The 15,891-nt window shown below is 36.1% G+C and overlaps 1 protein-coding gene across 5 annotated transcripts in view; it reads left to right on the top strand.

Annotated features, from left to right (window-relative positions):
* TTBK2 (tau tubulin kinase 2) overlaps positions 1-15,891 on the top strand; it is a 137,572-nt gene that overhangs the window by 73,146 nt on the left and 48,535 nt on the right. For all 5 annotated transcript variants that reach the window (XM_057722977.1, XM_057722975.1, XM_057722974.1 and 2 more), the window contains 2 exons: positions 45-149; positions 13,653-13,718. In XM_057722977.1, coding sequence (XP_057578960.1) covers positions 45-149; positions 13,653-13,718 — 171 coding nt within the window. The remainder of the gene's footprint in view (positions 1-44; positions 150-13,652; positions 13,719-15,891) is intronic.

Genomic DNA, 15,891 nt, shown 5'->3' with positions numbered 1-15,891 from the left:
AAGTATAATAATAATATGTATATTTTCCTTCTTTATTTTTCTAGTCAAACTTTGCCATGGGTCGCTTTCCTAGTACATGTAGGAAATGTTATATGCTTGATTTTGGCTTGGCTCGACAATTTACCAATTCCTGTGGTGACGTCAGACCAGTAAGATTTTTCATATTATTATCAAATATTTGAGAATTAACTTACTGTTTATAGTATCACTCTTTTTAAAGAAATGCTAATTGTCTATCAGAATGGATGTCATCCAAGAAGGATCATATAGGTTTTAGGATCATGTTATAGAGGGTGTTAATTAATTTTATTATTGAGAGTTGTGGCTTTTAAAAACATGTACATTAGACACAGATTTAGAGTGGTCTTATAAGAACACATATTACCCCTTTAGAATCAAGGTTCTTTTTCGCAGTCTGAGTCTCTTTATACATCCTACACTACTTCTATTTCAGTTACTGTGTTTTTCATACCCAGAATTTCCATTTGGTTCTTTTTTAAAATTTCTCTTTAGCGATGTTCTCTATTTGATATGGCATTGTCATTATAGTTTCCTTACTTCTTTAATAAAGCTTTCCTTCAGTTCTGTGAACATATTTATAATGCCTGCTTTGAAATCTTTTCCTGTTATATCCAGCATCTAGTCATTCTCATAGGCAGTTTCTGTTGCCTACTTCTTTTTCGCATGTATGGGTCACACTTTCCTGTTTTTTTGCATGTCTTAAAATTTTTCTTTGTTGGAAATTGGGTATTTTAGGTAATATGGCAATTCTGAGTACTGGTCCTCCCTTCCAGGGCTTGTTAGTGTTATTTGCTTGTTTATTTGCTTAGTGACTGACAGGATTATTCCCCCCCCCAGCACATAGTATTAAGTCTCTCTTGCTCCCCAGGGAAGTGCAGCTTTGGGTCTGCCCATCGTCACACTGGAATGAAAGTGGTACTGGTGGGCCTCTCCTCTACACTTTTTCTAACCACATCCAGTTATTAAACCTGCTGATTGTTGGCTGATTGCTCTGTTGCTTAAAACAGTGCCCCAAGGTACATTCCTTGACAATCTAATCCAATAAAATTGTGGCTCCTAAAATGGAATAGTTTTGTGTTTTTTTGGCCATGCCATATAGCTTGCAGGATTAGTTGACCAGGGATTCAACCTGGACCCTCAGCGGTGAAAACACAGCGTCCTAACCACTGGACTGCCAGGAAATTCCCTTCTGAGGTTATAGTTTGATGTTTGTGCTCACCCCAGAAGGGCTCCGCCAGCTGCCGTATTCCCCTGATTCTCACCTGGCCAGCCCGTAGTCTGGGCTGTATCCTCATTAGATCCACAGAGCCTCCCAATTCTCTTCACTACAACCTCCACTATTTTTGAGGTGTCTTAAGTTTAATTAACTTCACTGTTGCAAATGAAATAATTTCCTTTGGGAAAAGATTAGGAGATACATTTTTTACGGGCTTCTTCTGTCCCTAGACAAAATCTCTGACCGAGGGCTCTGGAGTTGGGGCTGAGGACTATGGCAGACTTCTCCCTGAATGACATCCTCTCTTAGGAGCTGAGCCCTCAGGTTGAGACGGGGGCAGTAGCCTGAGGTCTCTTGGCTTGACTCTCCTGGCATGGAGAGTATTCTAGCTTATGAGCCACGAGAAGGGCTTTTGGGGCCCCAATATTTTCAGCACACCATGCCAAGGTAGAGCCTTCATTCCATGAGTGGAAGCTGGGTGCAAGAAAGGAGCGTCTGCCTCTGTACCAGACTTGCCCAGGACGGCCTCCTCAGCAACAGGCAGCTGGGAGAAGATGAGAAATGCTGAAGTCCTACTCGTACATGAAGAAAGCCCCCTGGCTGGGAACTGGGGAAGGAGGGAGCCCTGTGTTCTTGGCTGCAGCATCCTGGAGTGGAGCCACCCTGCTGATCTGGAAGCGAGAAAGGAGGGGGAGTGGTTTGGGTTCAGATATCAGGGACTCTGGCTTTTCTTACTGAGTTTTCATGGATTTTCTTGACTAGCTGTTTCATCATTTGTTGTTAGCCCTAAGGGCCATTTCCAGAGGCTATGGTTATTTTTTTTATATTATTTTTACTAGTTTTACTGGGGAGCAGATATTAGAGCTTCTCATATTGTCATACTGGCAGTTGATCTCCCACTATAGTTCTTTAATGTCTACTTTAAAAAAATTTTTTTTTATTGAAGTATGATAGACATTATAACACAACATTGTAAGTCAACTTTTTTATACCTGTTTGTTTCAACTTGGTACTGGTTGTGATTTTCATTTCTAGCAGATTAATTGCACAGAAGTTGAAACACTGGTTTTGAATGAGCTAACTATATAATAGACTTGTATACAATAAATATAAATTATACTTAAAATATAGGCACATGAGGGGCTTCCCTGGTGGTACAGTGGTTGAGAGTCCACTTGCCAATGCAGGGGACATGGGTTTGATCCCTGGTCCGGGAAGATCCCACATGCCATGGAGCAGCTAAGCCCGCAAGCCACAAGTATTGAGCCCGCATGCCACAACTACTGATGCCTGCATGCCTAGAGCCCCATGCTCTACAACAAGAGAAGCCACCACAATGAGAAGCCTGCGCACCACAACAAAGAGTAGTCCCTTGCTCTCTGCAACTAGAGAAAAGCCTGCACTCAGCAACGATGACCCAACACAGCCAATAAATAAATAAATAAATAAATTTATTAAAAAATATATAGGCACATGAGAATTTAAGCACCTAGAAATTAGAAGAGAATCATTTTGGTTCCAGTGAAGGTCTTGCATTAATAGATAGCAAGGCAGGTGATGAATTTAGGCCTAATGAAGCTTATTAGACTTGAAAATATTTCTGGAATCTCATTTCTATTCCAAGTAGCTTTTTTTTCTTTAAGTTTTTAGTTTTTAGAATGTTATGAGGTTATTATTTATTCACTTATAAAACACTTGTTAAATGAGCGCAAATTATGTGTGAGGCATGGATCTAGGTGCTGGGACTGCAGCAGTGAACAGCAGACCAAAATGAGGCTCTTATGAAGGTTATACTTTAGTGGAGAAGACAGGCAATACACAAATAAATACCTAATTTTAGATAGTGATAAATTCTACCAAAAAGCCCAGAAAGGAGGGTATTGACATAGAGAGTATTGGGCAATGAGTCTGGGAGACTATTTTAGAGGTATTAGTTAGAAAAGACTTCTCTAAGGAGGTATTGAGTTGAGAGTTGAATGAAGTGTATGAGAGCAGGCCATGTAATTATATGGAAAGAGAATGTTCCAGCCAAAGGGAACAGCAAATGCGAAGACTCTGAGGCAGAGTAAGTTTGATGTATTCAAGGAAAAGCAGGGAGGCTGTTGTGGCTATAGCATGGCATAGCATAGTGAGGAGCTAGGTGGAGAGAGACGTGGTTTAGGAGGTTGGTAGGCCTGAGAATGTGAATGATTTTGCCAAGAGATGGATTTCATTCTAAGTGTGATAGGAAGCCGTGTTGTTGCATAATATGTTACGTCTCTCAATAAGCTAACTATAGAGTTATATACAGAAGTAGGTTATATTTAAAAAATAGCCACATGAGAATTTAAGTGCCTTGAAATTGTGGGGAGACTATCTTCAGTTTTATCAATGTTCTTACATTAATTGATAGTCAGGTATGTAAAGAACTTAGGTTCTGTGTAGTTTATTGGATTTGAATATATTTCTGGAATCCGATTTCTACAGTTTTTCAATTTTTAGGATTTTTTTTTAATCACTCTGTGATGAAGAGACTGTTGAGAGCAAGAATGGAATCAAAAAGAGAAGTTAGAAGCTAATGCCATGGTCCAGTGGTCATTGATGGTGGCTGGGACTTAGGGCATTAGGGGGATGCAATGAACATGGTGGAAAATGCTTATTATTTAGGATATATTTTAAAGATGTATTTCACAAGACTTCCTTCTGGATTTGGTACTGGAATGTGAAGAGAAAAGAAGAGTCAAGAATGACTTCTAAATTTCTGTCCCGAGTGGATGGTCATGCTGTTAACCATGATAGGGATGAAGGCTGAAGTGCGGACTTGATGAGGGAAAAACAAGAGTTCTGTTTTCTAAAAGTGAAGTTTAAGATGTCTCTTAGATTCTAGATGAAAATAATAAGAAGTTGACTTAATATAGTAATCTGTAGCTCAAAGGAGAAATCAGGGATGGAGATTATATAAATTTAAGAATCATTTGCTCCCAGTGTTTAAAAGTAAATGGTAATTTTAAAAAATGGAACTAGGTTAGATCAGCTAGGGAAAAGGTATAGCTAGATAAGAAGAGAGATGCTGAGCCTGAGCCATTGGGTCACTTTAGCATTATCCACCATGATGGGTAGAAAAGAACTATGAATTAGCAAAGAAGAGTGGGGAGGAGGATTGGCCAGTGAGGTAGGAGGAAAATCAGGAGAGTGTGGTATCTTGAGAGCCAAGTGAAGAAAGTGCTTCAGATATGTGGGTGGTCATCACCTGCAACAGATGCTACTGATAGGTCAAGGAAGTGAGAACTGACCATCTGGGTTTGGCAAGATGAAAGTGACTGATGACTTTTATGAAAGTGATTCTATAGAGCAGTGGAAACTTAACTGGAGTAGGTTAAAGAAAATGTTGGGGAGAAGATATGGAGAAAGGGAATATAGGTAAAACAGGAAAGTAGTTGTAAGGAAAGTAAAATCCTTCCTTTCTTCCTTCCCTAATTAATTTTTTAAAATGGCAACTATTGTAGCATGCCCAAGTACTAATGTTAGTAATGTTCCAGGAGACATGAAAAAAAATTGATGATGTAGGACAGAGCAGGAACAATCATAGGAGCCAAGTACTTGCAAGCCAATAGGGGAAGGAATCCTGGCACAATGGTGAGGATAGCCCATTATTAGAGCAAGCGCACTTCTTTCACTGTAACTGAGAAAAGGTAGAATAAGTGGACACAGATACAGGTAGGCATTTAGCTTTGGTGGTAGAAGTTAAAGTTCTCTCGTGGCTTTTTTGTCAGTGAAGAAAGAGACAAGGCCTTTTGCTGAGAGTGCAAAATGGTGTTGGAGGTTGAGAAGAGAGGAGTACACGTGAAATAGTTATTATTGAAAGGGAGAGAGCAAACTAACCAGGAGAATATAATAGATTGTTGGGCTGTGCTGAAAGCTCATTTGAGTATGACGGATATTAAATGTGAGATTGTCAGTATGGTTGTGTTTTTTTCTCCGGATACTTTTAACTGCTTGTTTAGAGGTACAGTTTAGTCTACGAATTGAGTTTAGCCAAGGTTGGGGTCAGTTTAGCACTATGGAAGAAAGAGGGAAGTGGGTTGAGAGAATATCACTGTGGTGTGGCTGTGTAAGGAGTTAACTTTCCCTTTATTTATGTATTAATAGCTAGTTCCTTTTAGAGTTTTTATGCCAGTAGGATTTCATAATTTTCTTTAAAACTCTTAAATCTCAAGTAAAATTACTTTCATACTTTTTGGATCATAATTATGATTGAAATCATTTTGTTATATTGTTCCACTAATATAAAATCAAAGGTTGCCTTTGTAGATTTCTTTCATATAATACAATTTTGTTTATTTATTGCTTTTAAGAAACTTGAATTAAGTTGCTTGGATTCTCTAGGAATGCCATCATTTTATCTGCAAAAGCCAATATTTCTTTTTTCTTTTTTTTGTCTTGCTATGTACGTTCTAGAAGAGTGAAAAAAACATATATATATATATGTATATATATATACACACACACATATATATATATATAAATCTTAAGGAAGAATGTTGAAACATCCATGACCTCCATCTAAGTTAAGTAATAGCTCATTACCACCTTAGAAGTGTTCTTAGGGTTGGTCCCTTCCTGATCATATCTCTTTCTCTTCTTTGAGCATCACTGTCCAATGGAGCTTACTGCGAAGATGGAAGTGTCTATATGTGTACTGTCAAATATGATAGCCACTAGCTGCATGTGGCTATTGAGCACTTGAATTGTGGCTAGAGCAAGTGAGGAACTGAATTTGAAATTTCATTTAGTTTTAAGTTGTTATTATAGTGGCCATTGCAGCCATAACCTCCATTCTGTATTTTGCGTTAACCAGTCCCTTGTTTTGCTTTCTTCTTTCTTCTATAGACCTAAGGTACTTGTTTTGAAGTATGGAGCAGATTCAGGGAGCTGCTGTAAAATAGCACAGTTATCAGGGACCCTTCACCTAGCTTCCCCCAGTGATAACATCTTACATAATCATAATATATTGTCAAAACTAGGAAATTGTTATTGATATACTATTATTAACTCAAGTACAGACCTGAGTCAGATTTCACTGTTTTTTACACGCACTTTTCCTTGTGGGGAGGGGTGGTATATGAAATTTTATCACACATATAGATTCATATAACCAACACCACAATCAGGATACAAAACTATTCCATCACCACAAAGAAACTCCCTCAAAACATAAATGTATATTTATTTTCCAAACTTATGGTATAGGACCATCAGTCAGAATGCATTACAAAGGGAATGATAGATCATATCTGTTACACTGGTGACACTAGTGAGTTGTTTATGTGGTTGGTTTTGAGAGCCTCTACTGTTTATCACCTTTAAGATGTATTAATTGTATCAAATAGGGATGTGAGATACAAAGAAGTTGTGTGTGTCTCGCTCTATGTATTTGCAGTACTTCGATCCATACCGTTTTGGAAGTTGAACTTCTATTTACTTAGTAATTTAAATCTGCATGTTCATTTTTTTCCCTCCTGGTTTAGAGGATGCCCCAGTTTCTTTAGCCCTTCAGCTGGCATCTTGCATTGGCCCTTTGTTCTAAGCATTTGGAATGCTGTGTTTCTCCTGCTGCTTCCTTCTTAACCATTCAGCTGAAACTTCCAGTGCCTAGGGCTATAGTGTCCTACTTAAGAAAAATTTTAAAATGTTACCATTCCAGAATTTCAGCTCTTTTCTTATTTCCATTGAGGGTTTTATTACACAGTTCTCCATGCTTTTTTCCCCCTCCTGATCCTTTCCTTTTGGTAGCAGTAGGTCTAGGTTCCTACCTAGAGTCCTTCCTTTCTTCTGGATTTATTCTCCTGAGGAGCTCATTCTGTCTCTAACACTGATCCCCACCTTCGCTGCTTCTGTCCTTATACTAGTCTTGTGGTTTCTTGTTTGGGTTATTGAAATTATTTCCTCATTGGTCTCCCTACCTTCTCCTTCCAATCTATCCTTTATACTTCCAGCGAAGTAAACATCCCAAGCACTTTCTCAATCATGTTACTTCCTTACTTAAAATTTTTTATGAATTCCATTTGCCTCTACCTTATAAGCCAGACAACATAATATGACATTTAAGGCCATCCGTAATCTGATTCCAACCTACTTTTCCATTATTTTCTCTCACCATTTCCTTCAACCATACCAAACTCTTTTCCCTACCACTTAACAGTATTTTTGTCCCTTTTTGCATTGTTCACTGTGTTCTTTTTAAAATACATTTCCTTTTCTCCTTCTGACTTATTTCACTCTGTATGACAGTCTCTAGGTCCATCCACATCTCCACAAATGGCCCAGTTTTGTTCTGTTTTATGGCTGAGTAATATTCCATTGTATGTGCCACATCTTCTTTATCCATTTCCTTTGTTGATGGAGATTTAGGTTGCTTCCATGTCCTGGCTTTTGTAAATAGTGCTGCAGTGAACATTGGGGTGCATGTATCTTTTTGAATTATGTGGAATCTAGAAAAATGGTGTAGATGATCTTATTTGCAAAGCAGAAATAGAGACACAGAGAAAGATCAGACATATGGATACCAAGGGATAAAGAGGGGTGGTGGAATGAATTGGGAGATTGGGATTGACATATATACACTATTGATACTATGTATAATATGTATATATAATATACTATGTATACTATGTATAAAATAGATAACTAATGAGAACTTACTGTATAGCACAGGGAACTCTACTCAGTGCTCTGCGGTAACCTAAATGGGAAGGAAATCTAAAAAAGAGGGGATATATGTATACATATAGCTGATTCACTTTGCTGTACAGTAGAAACTAACACAACATTGTAAAGTAACTATACTCCAATAAAAATTAATTTAAAAAATAAACTAAAAAATAAAATGCATTTTTTCTTCCTGTTGTAATTCTGTCAGTCCTTTAAGGCTCAATTTATTTTTTCTTTTTCATTTTCACTTAAATATGTATGTGCTTTTTTCTTTTTCTTTTTTTTTAAATTGAAGTATTATTAATTTACAATATTATTAATTTCATGTGTACAACATAGTGATTGAATATTTTTATAGATTATACTCCATTTAAAGTTATTACAAAATATTGGCTATATCCCCTGTGCTATATAATACTTCCTTTTAGCTTATTTACTTTATATATAGTAATTTGTACCTCTTAATCACCTACCCCTATCTTGCCCCTCTCCCCATTTTTCTCCCCAGTAGTAATCACAGTTTATTCTCTATGTCTGTAAGTCTGTTTCTGTTTTATTATATTCATTTCTTTGTTTCATTTTTTAGATTCCACATATAAGTGATAACATACACTATTTGTCTTTCTCTAAATGACTTATTTCACTAAGCATAATACCCTCCAGGTTCATCATGTTGTTGCAAGTGGTGAAATTTTATTCTTTTTATGGCTGAGTAATAGTCCATTGTGTGTGTGTGTGTGTGTGTGTGTTATCTTCTTTATCTGTTCATAAGTTGATGGACACTTAGGTTGCTTCTTTATCTTGGCTATTGTAAATAATGCTGCTGTGAACATTGAGGTGCATGTATCTTTTCAAATTAGTGTTTTCATTTTCTTTGGATATACACCCAGGAGTGGAATTTCTAGATCATATGGTCTATGATCTGTTGTTAGTTTTTTTAGAAACCTCCAGACTGTTTTTCGTAGTGGCTGCACCAATTTACATTCCCACTAACAGTGTATGAGGGTTTCCTTTCTTCCCTGTCCTCATCAACATTTATTGTTTGTGTTCTTTCTGATGATAGCCATTCTGACAGGTGTGGTTTTGATTTGGATTTCCCTGATGATTAGCAGTGTTGAGCATCTTTTCATGTGCTTGTTGGCCATCTGTATGTCTTCTTTAGAGAAATATCTATTCAGGTTTTCTGCCTATTTTTTAATCAGGTTTTTTTTTTTTTTTTTATGTTGAGTTGAATGAGCTGTTTATATATTTTGAATATTAACCCCTATTGGTCATATCATCTTCAAATATTTTCTTCCATTCAGTACGTTGTCATTTCATTTTGTCAGTGGTTTCCTTTGCTGTGCAAAAGCTTGTAAGTTTAATTAGGTACAATTTGTTTACTTTTGCTTTTGTTTCCTTTGCCTGTCAGATCCAAAAAAAAATATTGCTACAATATATGTCAGACTGTCTGCCTATGTTTTCTCCTGAGGGTTTTAGGATTTCTAGTCTTACATTAAAGTCTTTAATCCGTTTTGAATTTGTCTCTATATATGGTGTGAGACAGTGTTCTAATTTCGTTCTTTTACATGTAGCTGTCCAGTCTTTCCAGACCACTTATTGAAGAGATTGTCTTTTCTCCATTGTTTATTCTTGCCTCCTTTGTCATAGATTAATTGACCATAATTGTGTGGGTTTATTTCTGGGCTCTCTATTCTGTTCCATTGATGTGTGTTTTTTGTGCCAGTACCATGCTGTTTTGATTACTGTAGCTTTGTAGTATAGTCTGAAGTCAGGGAGTGTGATACCGTCAGGTTTTTTCTTTTTTCTCAAGATTGCTTTGGTTTCTAGGTATTTATTTTAATAAAGCATGCTATTAGGTTGCTAACAACTCTCACTTTTTACTTTTTCTTTAAAGATGTTTTTAAACATAATCTTTGAAAACATATTTGTATGATACAAAAATAAAAGAATTATTGGTGGTGCAGCGATTGGGAGTCTGCCTGCCAATGCAGGGGACACAGAGTTGACCCCTGGTTTGGGAGGATCCCACATGCCACAGCTGCTGAGCCTGTGCTCTGGATCCTGTGTGCCACAACTGTTGAGCCTGTGTGCTGCAACTACTGAAGCCTATGTGCTAAGAGCCTGAGCTCTGCAACAAGAGAAGCCACCACAATGAGAAAACCATGCACCACAAGGAGGAATAGCCCCCGCTTGCCACAACTGGAGAAAGCCCACGCACAGCAACAAAGACCTAATGCAGCCAAAAAGTAAATTAAAAAAAAAAAAAAAAAGAATATCAGAAATACATTTTTTAAAAAAGAATTAAAAATTCATCAAAAGTAAACACTTCTGCACTTTGAAAAAATGCTATTAAGCAAATGAAGAGACAAATCACAGGCTGGGATAAAGTATTTGCAAAACACATATCTGACAAAGGACTTTATATCCAGAATCTGTAAGCAACTCTCAAAACTCAATAGTGAAAAAACAAACCTATAAAAATAAATGAAAGAAAGATTTGGATAGACATTTCATTAAAGAAAAGATAATACAGATGGCAAATAAGAGCATTAACAGATTCTGAACTTCTTTAGTTATTAGGGAAATGCAAATTAAAAGCACAGTGAGATATGATTACACAGCAATTAGTATAGTTAAACCTAAAAAAACAGACAATTCTGAGTGCTAAGGAGGGACAGAAACCAGAGGTTGCCAGAGACTGGGAGTCAGGGGAAGGGAATGACGGTAAAGGGTGTTAAGGGAACTCTTGGGGTAATAGAAAATTCTGTATCTTGATTGCAGTGGTAATTATATGACTGTATATCTTTGTCAAAAATCATAAACTGTGAGTTTTATTGTATGTAAATTATACCTTAGTAAACCTGACTTGAAAAAATTTTAGAGGTAAACAGTAAAACAAATCCCCATTTCACCTGTGCTATTCCAAATCCACTAATTTCCTGTACTGCCCTTACCCCTCCCTCCACCTTGAGGTAGCTATATTGTTATTAGTGCCTTAATGTACTCTTTCCAAATTTCTTTATGTATATACAATAAATATGAATGTATACTCTCATTTTTTTCCTTTTTGATTCAAAAGGTAGCATGATGTACTTTCAGCACTTCTCTTTTTTTCACATTACAGTGTGTCTAGATCTTTCCCTGTCAGGATATAGAGCTTCTTCACTCCTTTTTGCAACTGCAAGGTGTATTCCATTATATACACTGCAAAGTGTATATCTGTAAGATAAATTTCCGGAAATGAAATTGCTGGGTCAAAGAGAATGTATGCATTTGCAATTTTGATAGCTATTGCCAAATTACCATCAATTGGGGAAGTTTTAAGAGATCACCTATTTCCAGGTGTTGCTTTATTCATGACATCCTTCTCCCATAGAACTTTTCCTTCTTCTCACTCACCAAATAGAACTAATCCTTACCACTCTTAGGCTTTCATAGATCATTGTACTTTGCTAATGATGTTTATTATAATCTGCTTTCAAGTAGAATTATCTGCACATATAGCTGTTTTCCCCAGTTGGGTTGGGTGGTCTTTTCTTCATTATATACAGTGGCTGGATTTTCTTGACCTGGTATTATTTCTTTGAGGGATCACATCAAGATCTCCCTAGACAGTTGATCTCTCTTTACCTCTGTGTCAACCTTTCCGTGGCAGAAGTAAGGTCAGAGCCAGACCAAGGGACTCTTAACTGGAAAGAGTGTTCTGGGCTTTTCTTGGCTAGAATCCATCAGGGGAAGTTTAGGTGTCCAATTAACCATGAACTAGGCTGCAGAATGTGATAATGGGTCTGGAGATTTTCATCCTGACAGATGTTGGAGTGAAAATAGCTGGACAAAATTACATGTTACAAAAACATTTTTGTGTTAGTGAATTCTCTTGTCAGGTAATGAAGAAAAATACAACCTCTGAAATGTTATTTGCTGAAAAGTGTTGATAGTAGGCTTTCATATAACCTCTTAAACATTTTCCTTCTAGGAAGAGAGATCTCCGACCTCAGAGTTGCATCAACCAAATTGAAAATATTAGATATTCCTGTTAGTCATGATGTCTTAGGAAAATATTGAGATCTGTTGACTGTGATTGTCAGTGAATGGCAGCTAAGAAAATAAAGGGGATTTAAATAGATTGCAGAAACTTCTGATTACTGAGACTTGTCATTAAATACAAAGAACATTTTAAAAATAGTTAAATCTTGAAACGAAAAGGGGTAACTAAAGGGGAAGAGATAATTTCATGAAAGAAGAAATAGACAGTATGAATAAACATAGATTATAGAAATGAGCAAACGGAGGAAGAACACATAGAATGTTTATCTTATGCTGTAGTGTATGACCAAAACGATTCTGGTAACTGAAGATTTTTAAAATAACATTCATTGTAATCTCTTCAGACTACAACAGTAATACATATTAATTGAAGATAATTTGAAATTACTAAAAAAGAGACCAAAAAAGTCTACTAATGAAAATTATTGGCCATGATCATTTTTTAAGTATGTCAGTTTTCCTATTGAGCTACAGCGTCACACAATGTCACCCATGAATCTTTAAGTTACTGACTTGATTTTCGTGAAGCAGTAGAATAGAAACAGTGTATAATTTCAAGTCAAAAGACCTTGGTTGATGCCTGATTTTATCACCTACTAATTCTATGTCCTCAGACAAGTTTACTTAACTTCTTAGAACCTGTTTCTATGTCTATAAAAGGAGCAAGACAAAGACCCTGCCATCACAGAGTTTATATTCCAATGGAAGAAGACAGGCAAAAACAAATAAGTAAAAAATATGAATAAAATTAATTTTAGATAGTGAAAGGTGTTTTGTGAAAAAAAATAAAGCAGAGTAAAAGAGGAGAGTGGTGTTGCAGGGGCAGGCAGTATTTTAGATTAGGATGACTAAAGAATATTTCTCTGAGGAGGTGACATTCAAGCAGAGGGCTTAATATGGAATAGAAGAGCTAACCATTGGCAGCATGCAGAGAGATGGCATCCTAGCTGGAGAGAATAGCAGGTACAAAGTCTTGAGCTAGAAACAAAATTGGTTGTAGGAGAAACCACAAGTAAATCCATTTTGGAATGAGGCCAATGCCAGGTCATGGAAGGTCTTAAAGACCAAATAAGTAGAGTTTGGACTTTATTCTAAGTTGAGCTCTCTGGGACTGGGATCACATATTATGTTGAATTTATTCCCAGTACCTGGCACACAATAGATACCCATGAGTTTGTGAATATTGAATTAATGTGCAGGGAGAGGTACAAGTTGCCACCGTCTTTGAATTGAGTTTGAATGACATAGCCAAGACACAAAGAGGTTGGCATCTTGGTCTACTTAGACCTCATAGTCTTAATGTACTTATTTGTAACCAGAGCCTAAATATTAATATATATACTGTGATGCTTGGCATGATTCTGGGTACATGAAAGCATTTATGTTTTCTAATGGACAGAGTATATTTGTCATAAATCCTAATTTATTTTAAAATGTAGGTAGGAAAAAGTGGGAGTCATTGATAACTAAAATGGGATTCATTGATAACTAATGTTTTAAGCATATGATTTAAAGATATTCTCTAATTTTTATAATTTCACAATTATTAAAAAAGAAATTTAAGTAGTGTTTTCTTGACAGTAATACACATTTCTCCCTTCTACTTCATGGGCTCAAGTGTGCTGAATCTTATGCTATTTAAAGCTCATTTATTATTCTTTGCTTGGTTTTGTAGCCTCGAGCTGTGGCAGGCTTTCGAGGGACAGTTCGTTATGCATCAATCAATGCTCATCGGAACAGGGTAGGTACCTGAACTAGAGTCGTAACTGTATAAGCATGCTGATACTTGAATCAGATTGACTTCTTTACATTAGGTACAGAGGTGTGGAAAGTGCTTGGGAGCAGAGGGAAAGGTGTTAGAAATACTAATGTGTGGTAACGTGTATAGTGGATAGATAATAGATGTGTGCATAGAAAATAAAATTGAATTTGGCAGAAAATGTAATGGCTAAGTGTATGTGTGTCTATGGGGAATCTTGTGTCCTTAATCAGATATAAATAGGTATTAACAAGTTTAATATAGAATTTTGAAGAAATAAAACATCTGTGTTCTATTGCAAGAAGTTATTTGGGAATTGATATTATCAATACCCAGTGAAGGAGGTCATCATTTTACCTGTAATATACATCTAACCTGTGATATTCCCTCTCCATCAAACTTTTGTTTTCATGAAGATCTGAAGTATAGCAACTTAAAAATTTTTTTTCATCTTAGTAAATTATACCTCTCCTCTTGGGTTAAATATTTTAAATTTGTCTCTTCCTCTCTCTTTTTGCTTTGATCCTTTTGTTTTGCTCTAATATTTTTTTTCTCATCCTGAACCTTAGTTATGAGTAGGAAAGATGAGTTCTCAGTGGATTCTCCATCCTTGAACTTGTTTGTGGACAGAGTTGAGAAATTTAACAAGTGATTCCTTGATAAAATAAAGAGAAATTTTATCTTGATCTTTTGTTACCTTATTCTTGTTCTGTGAAGCCAAAATTGCTTAAATAAAACTTGACCAATGCTAACTGTAATAGGAAGAGAATCCTGTGGTTTTATAAGCTATGCTTCAGTTAATTTGGTTTCTTAGCATGTGATTATAAATTGAAAATAGGAAAAGTACTTTTTTTTTTTTTTGAGAAGGAATTTATTTTTATTTTTATTTATTTATTTATTTTTTGGGGGGGGGTACACCAAATTCAATCATCTGTTTTTATGCACATATCCCCATATTCCCTCCCTCCCTCAACTCCCCCCCACCCTCCCTTGAGTCCTCCCCACCCTCCCCATCCCAGTCCTCTAAGGCATCTTCCATCCTCGAGTTGAACTCCCGTTATTACACAACAACTTCCCACTGGCTATCTGTTTTATGGTTGGTACTATATATATGTCTGTGCTACTAGGAAAAGTACTTTTATCAGTGTATAGCACTCTGCCAAGCATTTTAACTCATTTGGTTTGATTCAGTGTTGCTTTATTTTTGGTATTTAGTTAATTATTCTACCTTGAAAAGAAAGTACTCATTCTCCAGATAGATTCTTGCAAAATTTTGGAAGTATTATGCTTTCTAATTAGTTCTGTTAAAGAATATGTCCACATTGGAATCTTTGGAATAGGACAGTCTTTTTGAGATAAGCATAAACATTTTCAGAGATCATAATAGCTATATAAGCACTTCCAAAATAGCTACTAGAAAGAAATTATATATGTATATTTTTTTTAAATTTGAAGAGTAGAGATTTCTTTTAAAAGCCTTTCCAGCATAGAATGCTCTATCAGTTGCTCTGTTAACCTGCTTATTAATCTTGGAAGAAAAATTTGATAGTGTATAGCAGTAGTTTTTACCCTTTTCTGCTCCCAACAAACCTGAGGAGTAGAATGCTTTACACAGTAACACAGCTGCACAACAGTGATTGTCAGTAGATGTGGTGATGCAGGAATGCAACTAGTGGAACCTTGAGAGGGCCTTGTCTAATTTAAAAAGAATTCCCAGGTAATTCTAATATACTTCTTTCTTCTGTACTCTGTGACCCTGATTTGATAATTTCTAAACGTAATACACTGCATTTCTATTTTGGGGGTACCTAAATTTTAACCTTTTTTTGTTGTTTTGTTTAAGTGAAAGCAAGTTTATTTAGAGAATCTTAACTTTTAATATGACTAATTCCCAAACAATACAAGGACTTTTCAAAATACTTGAAGAACTCTGCTTACTTCATCTCATTATTTTCCTGTATTTTAATCTCTTGTTAATATTTGTTTTATTGCAATACTTTGAAGAAATTATTTTATTTTCTTCTGGTTCTGTGGTTGCTACTGAGATCTTTGTCTGTTTAATTGTTGTTTCTTTGTATTTAATTTGTCCTTTTTTTCTTGACTACTTTTGATATCTTCTCTTTGTCTTTGGTGTCCTGCAGATATGCTCAAATGT

The sequence above is a fragment of the Hippopotamus amphibius genome, chromosome 2 (assembly GCF_030028045.1).
Source record: "Hippopotamus amphibius kiboko isolate mHipAmp2 chromosome 2, mHipAmp2.hap2, whole genome shotgun sequence".
In the NCBI taxonomy this organism is placed as follows: domain Eukaryota; kingdom Metazoa; phylum Chordata; class Mammalia; order Artiodactyla; family Hippopotamidae; genus Hippopotamus; species Hippopotamus amphibius.
The sequence above is the reverse complement of the archived record's forward strand: the minus strand, read 5'-3'. Positions and strand labels throughout refer to the sequence as shown.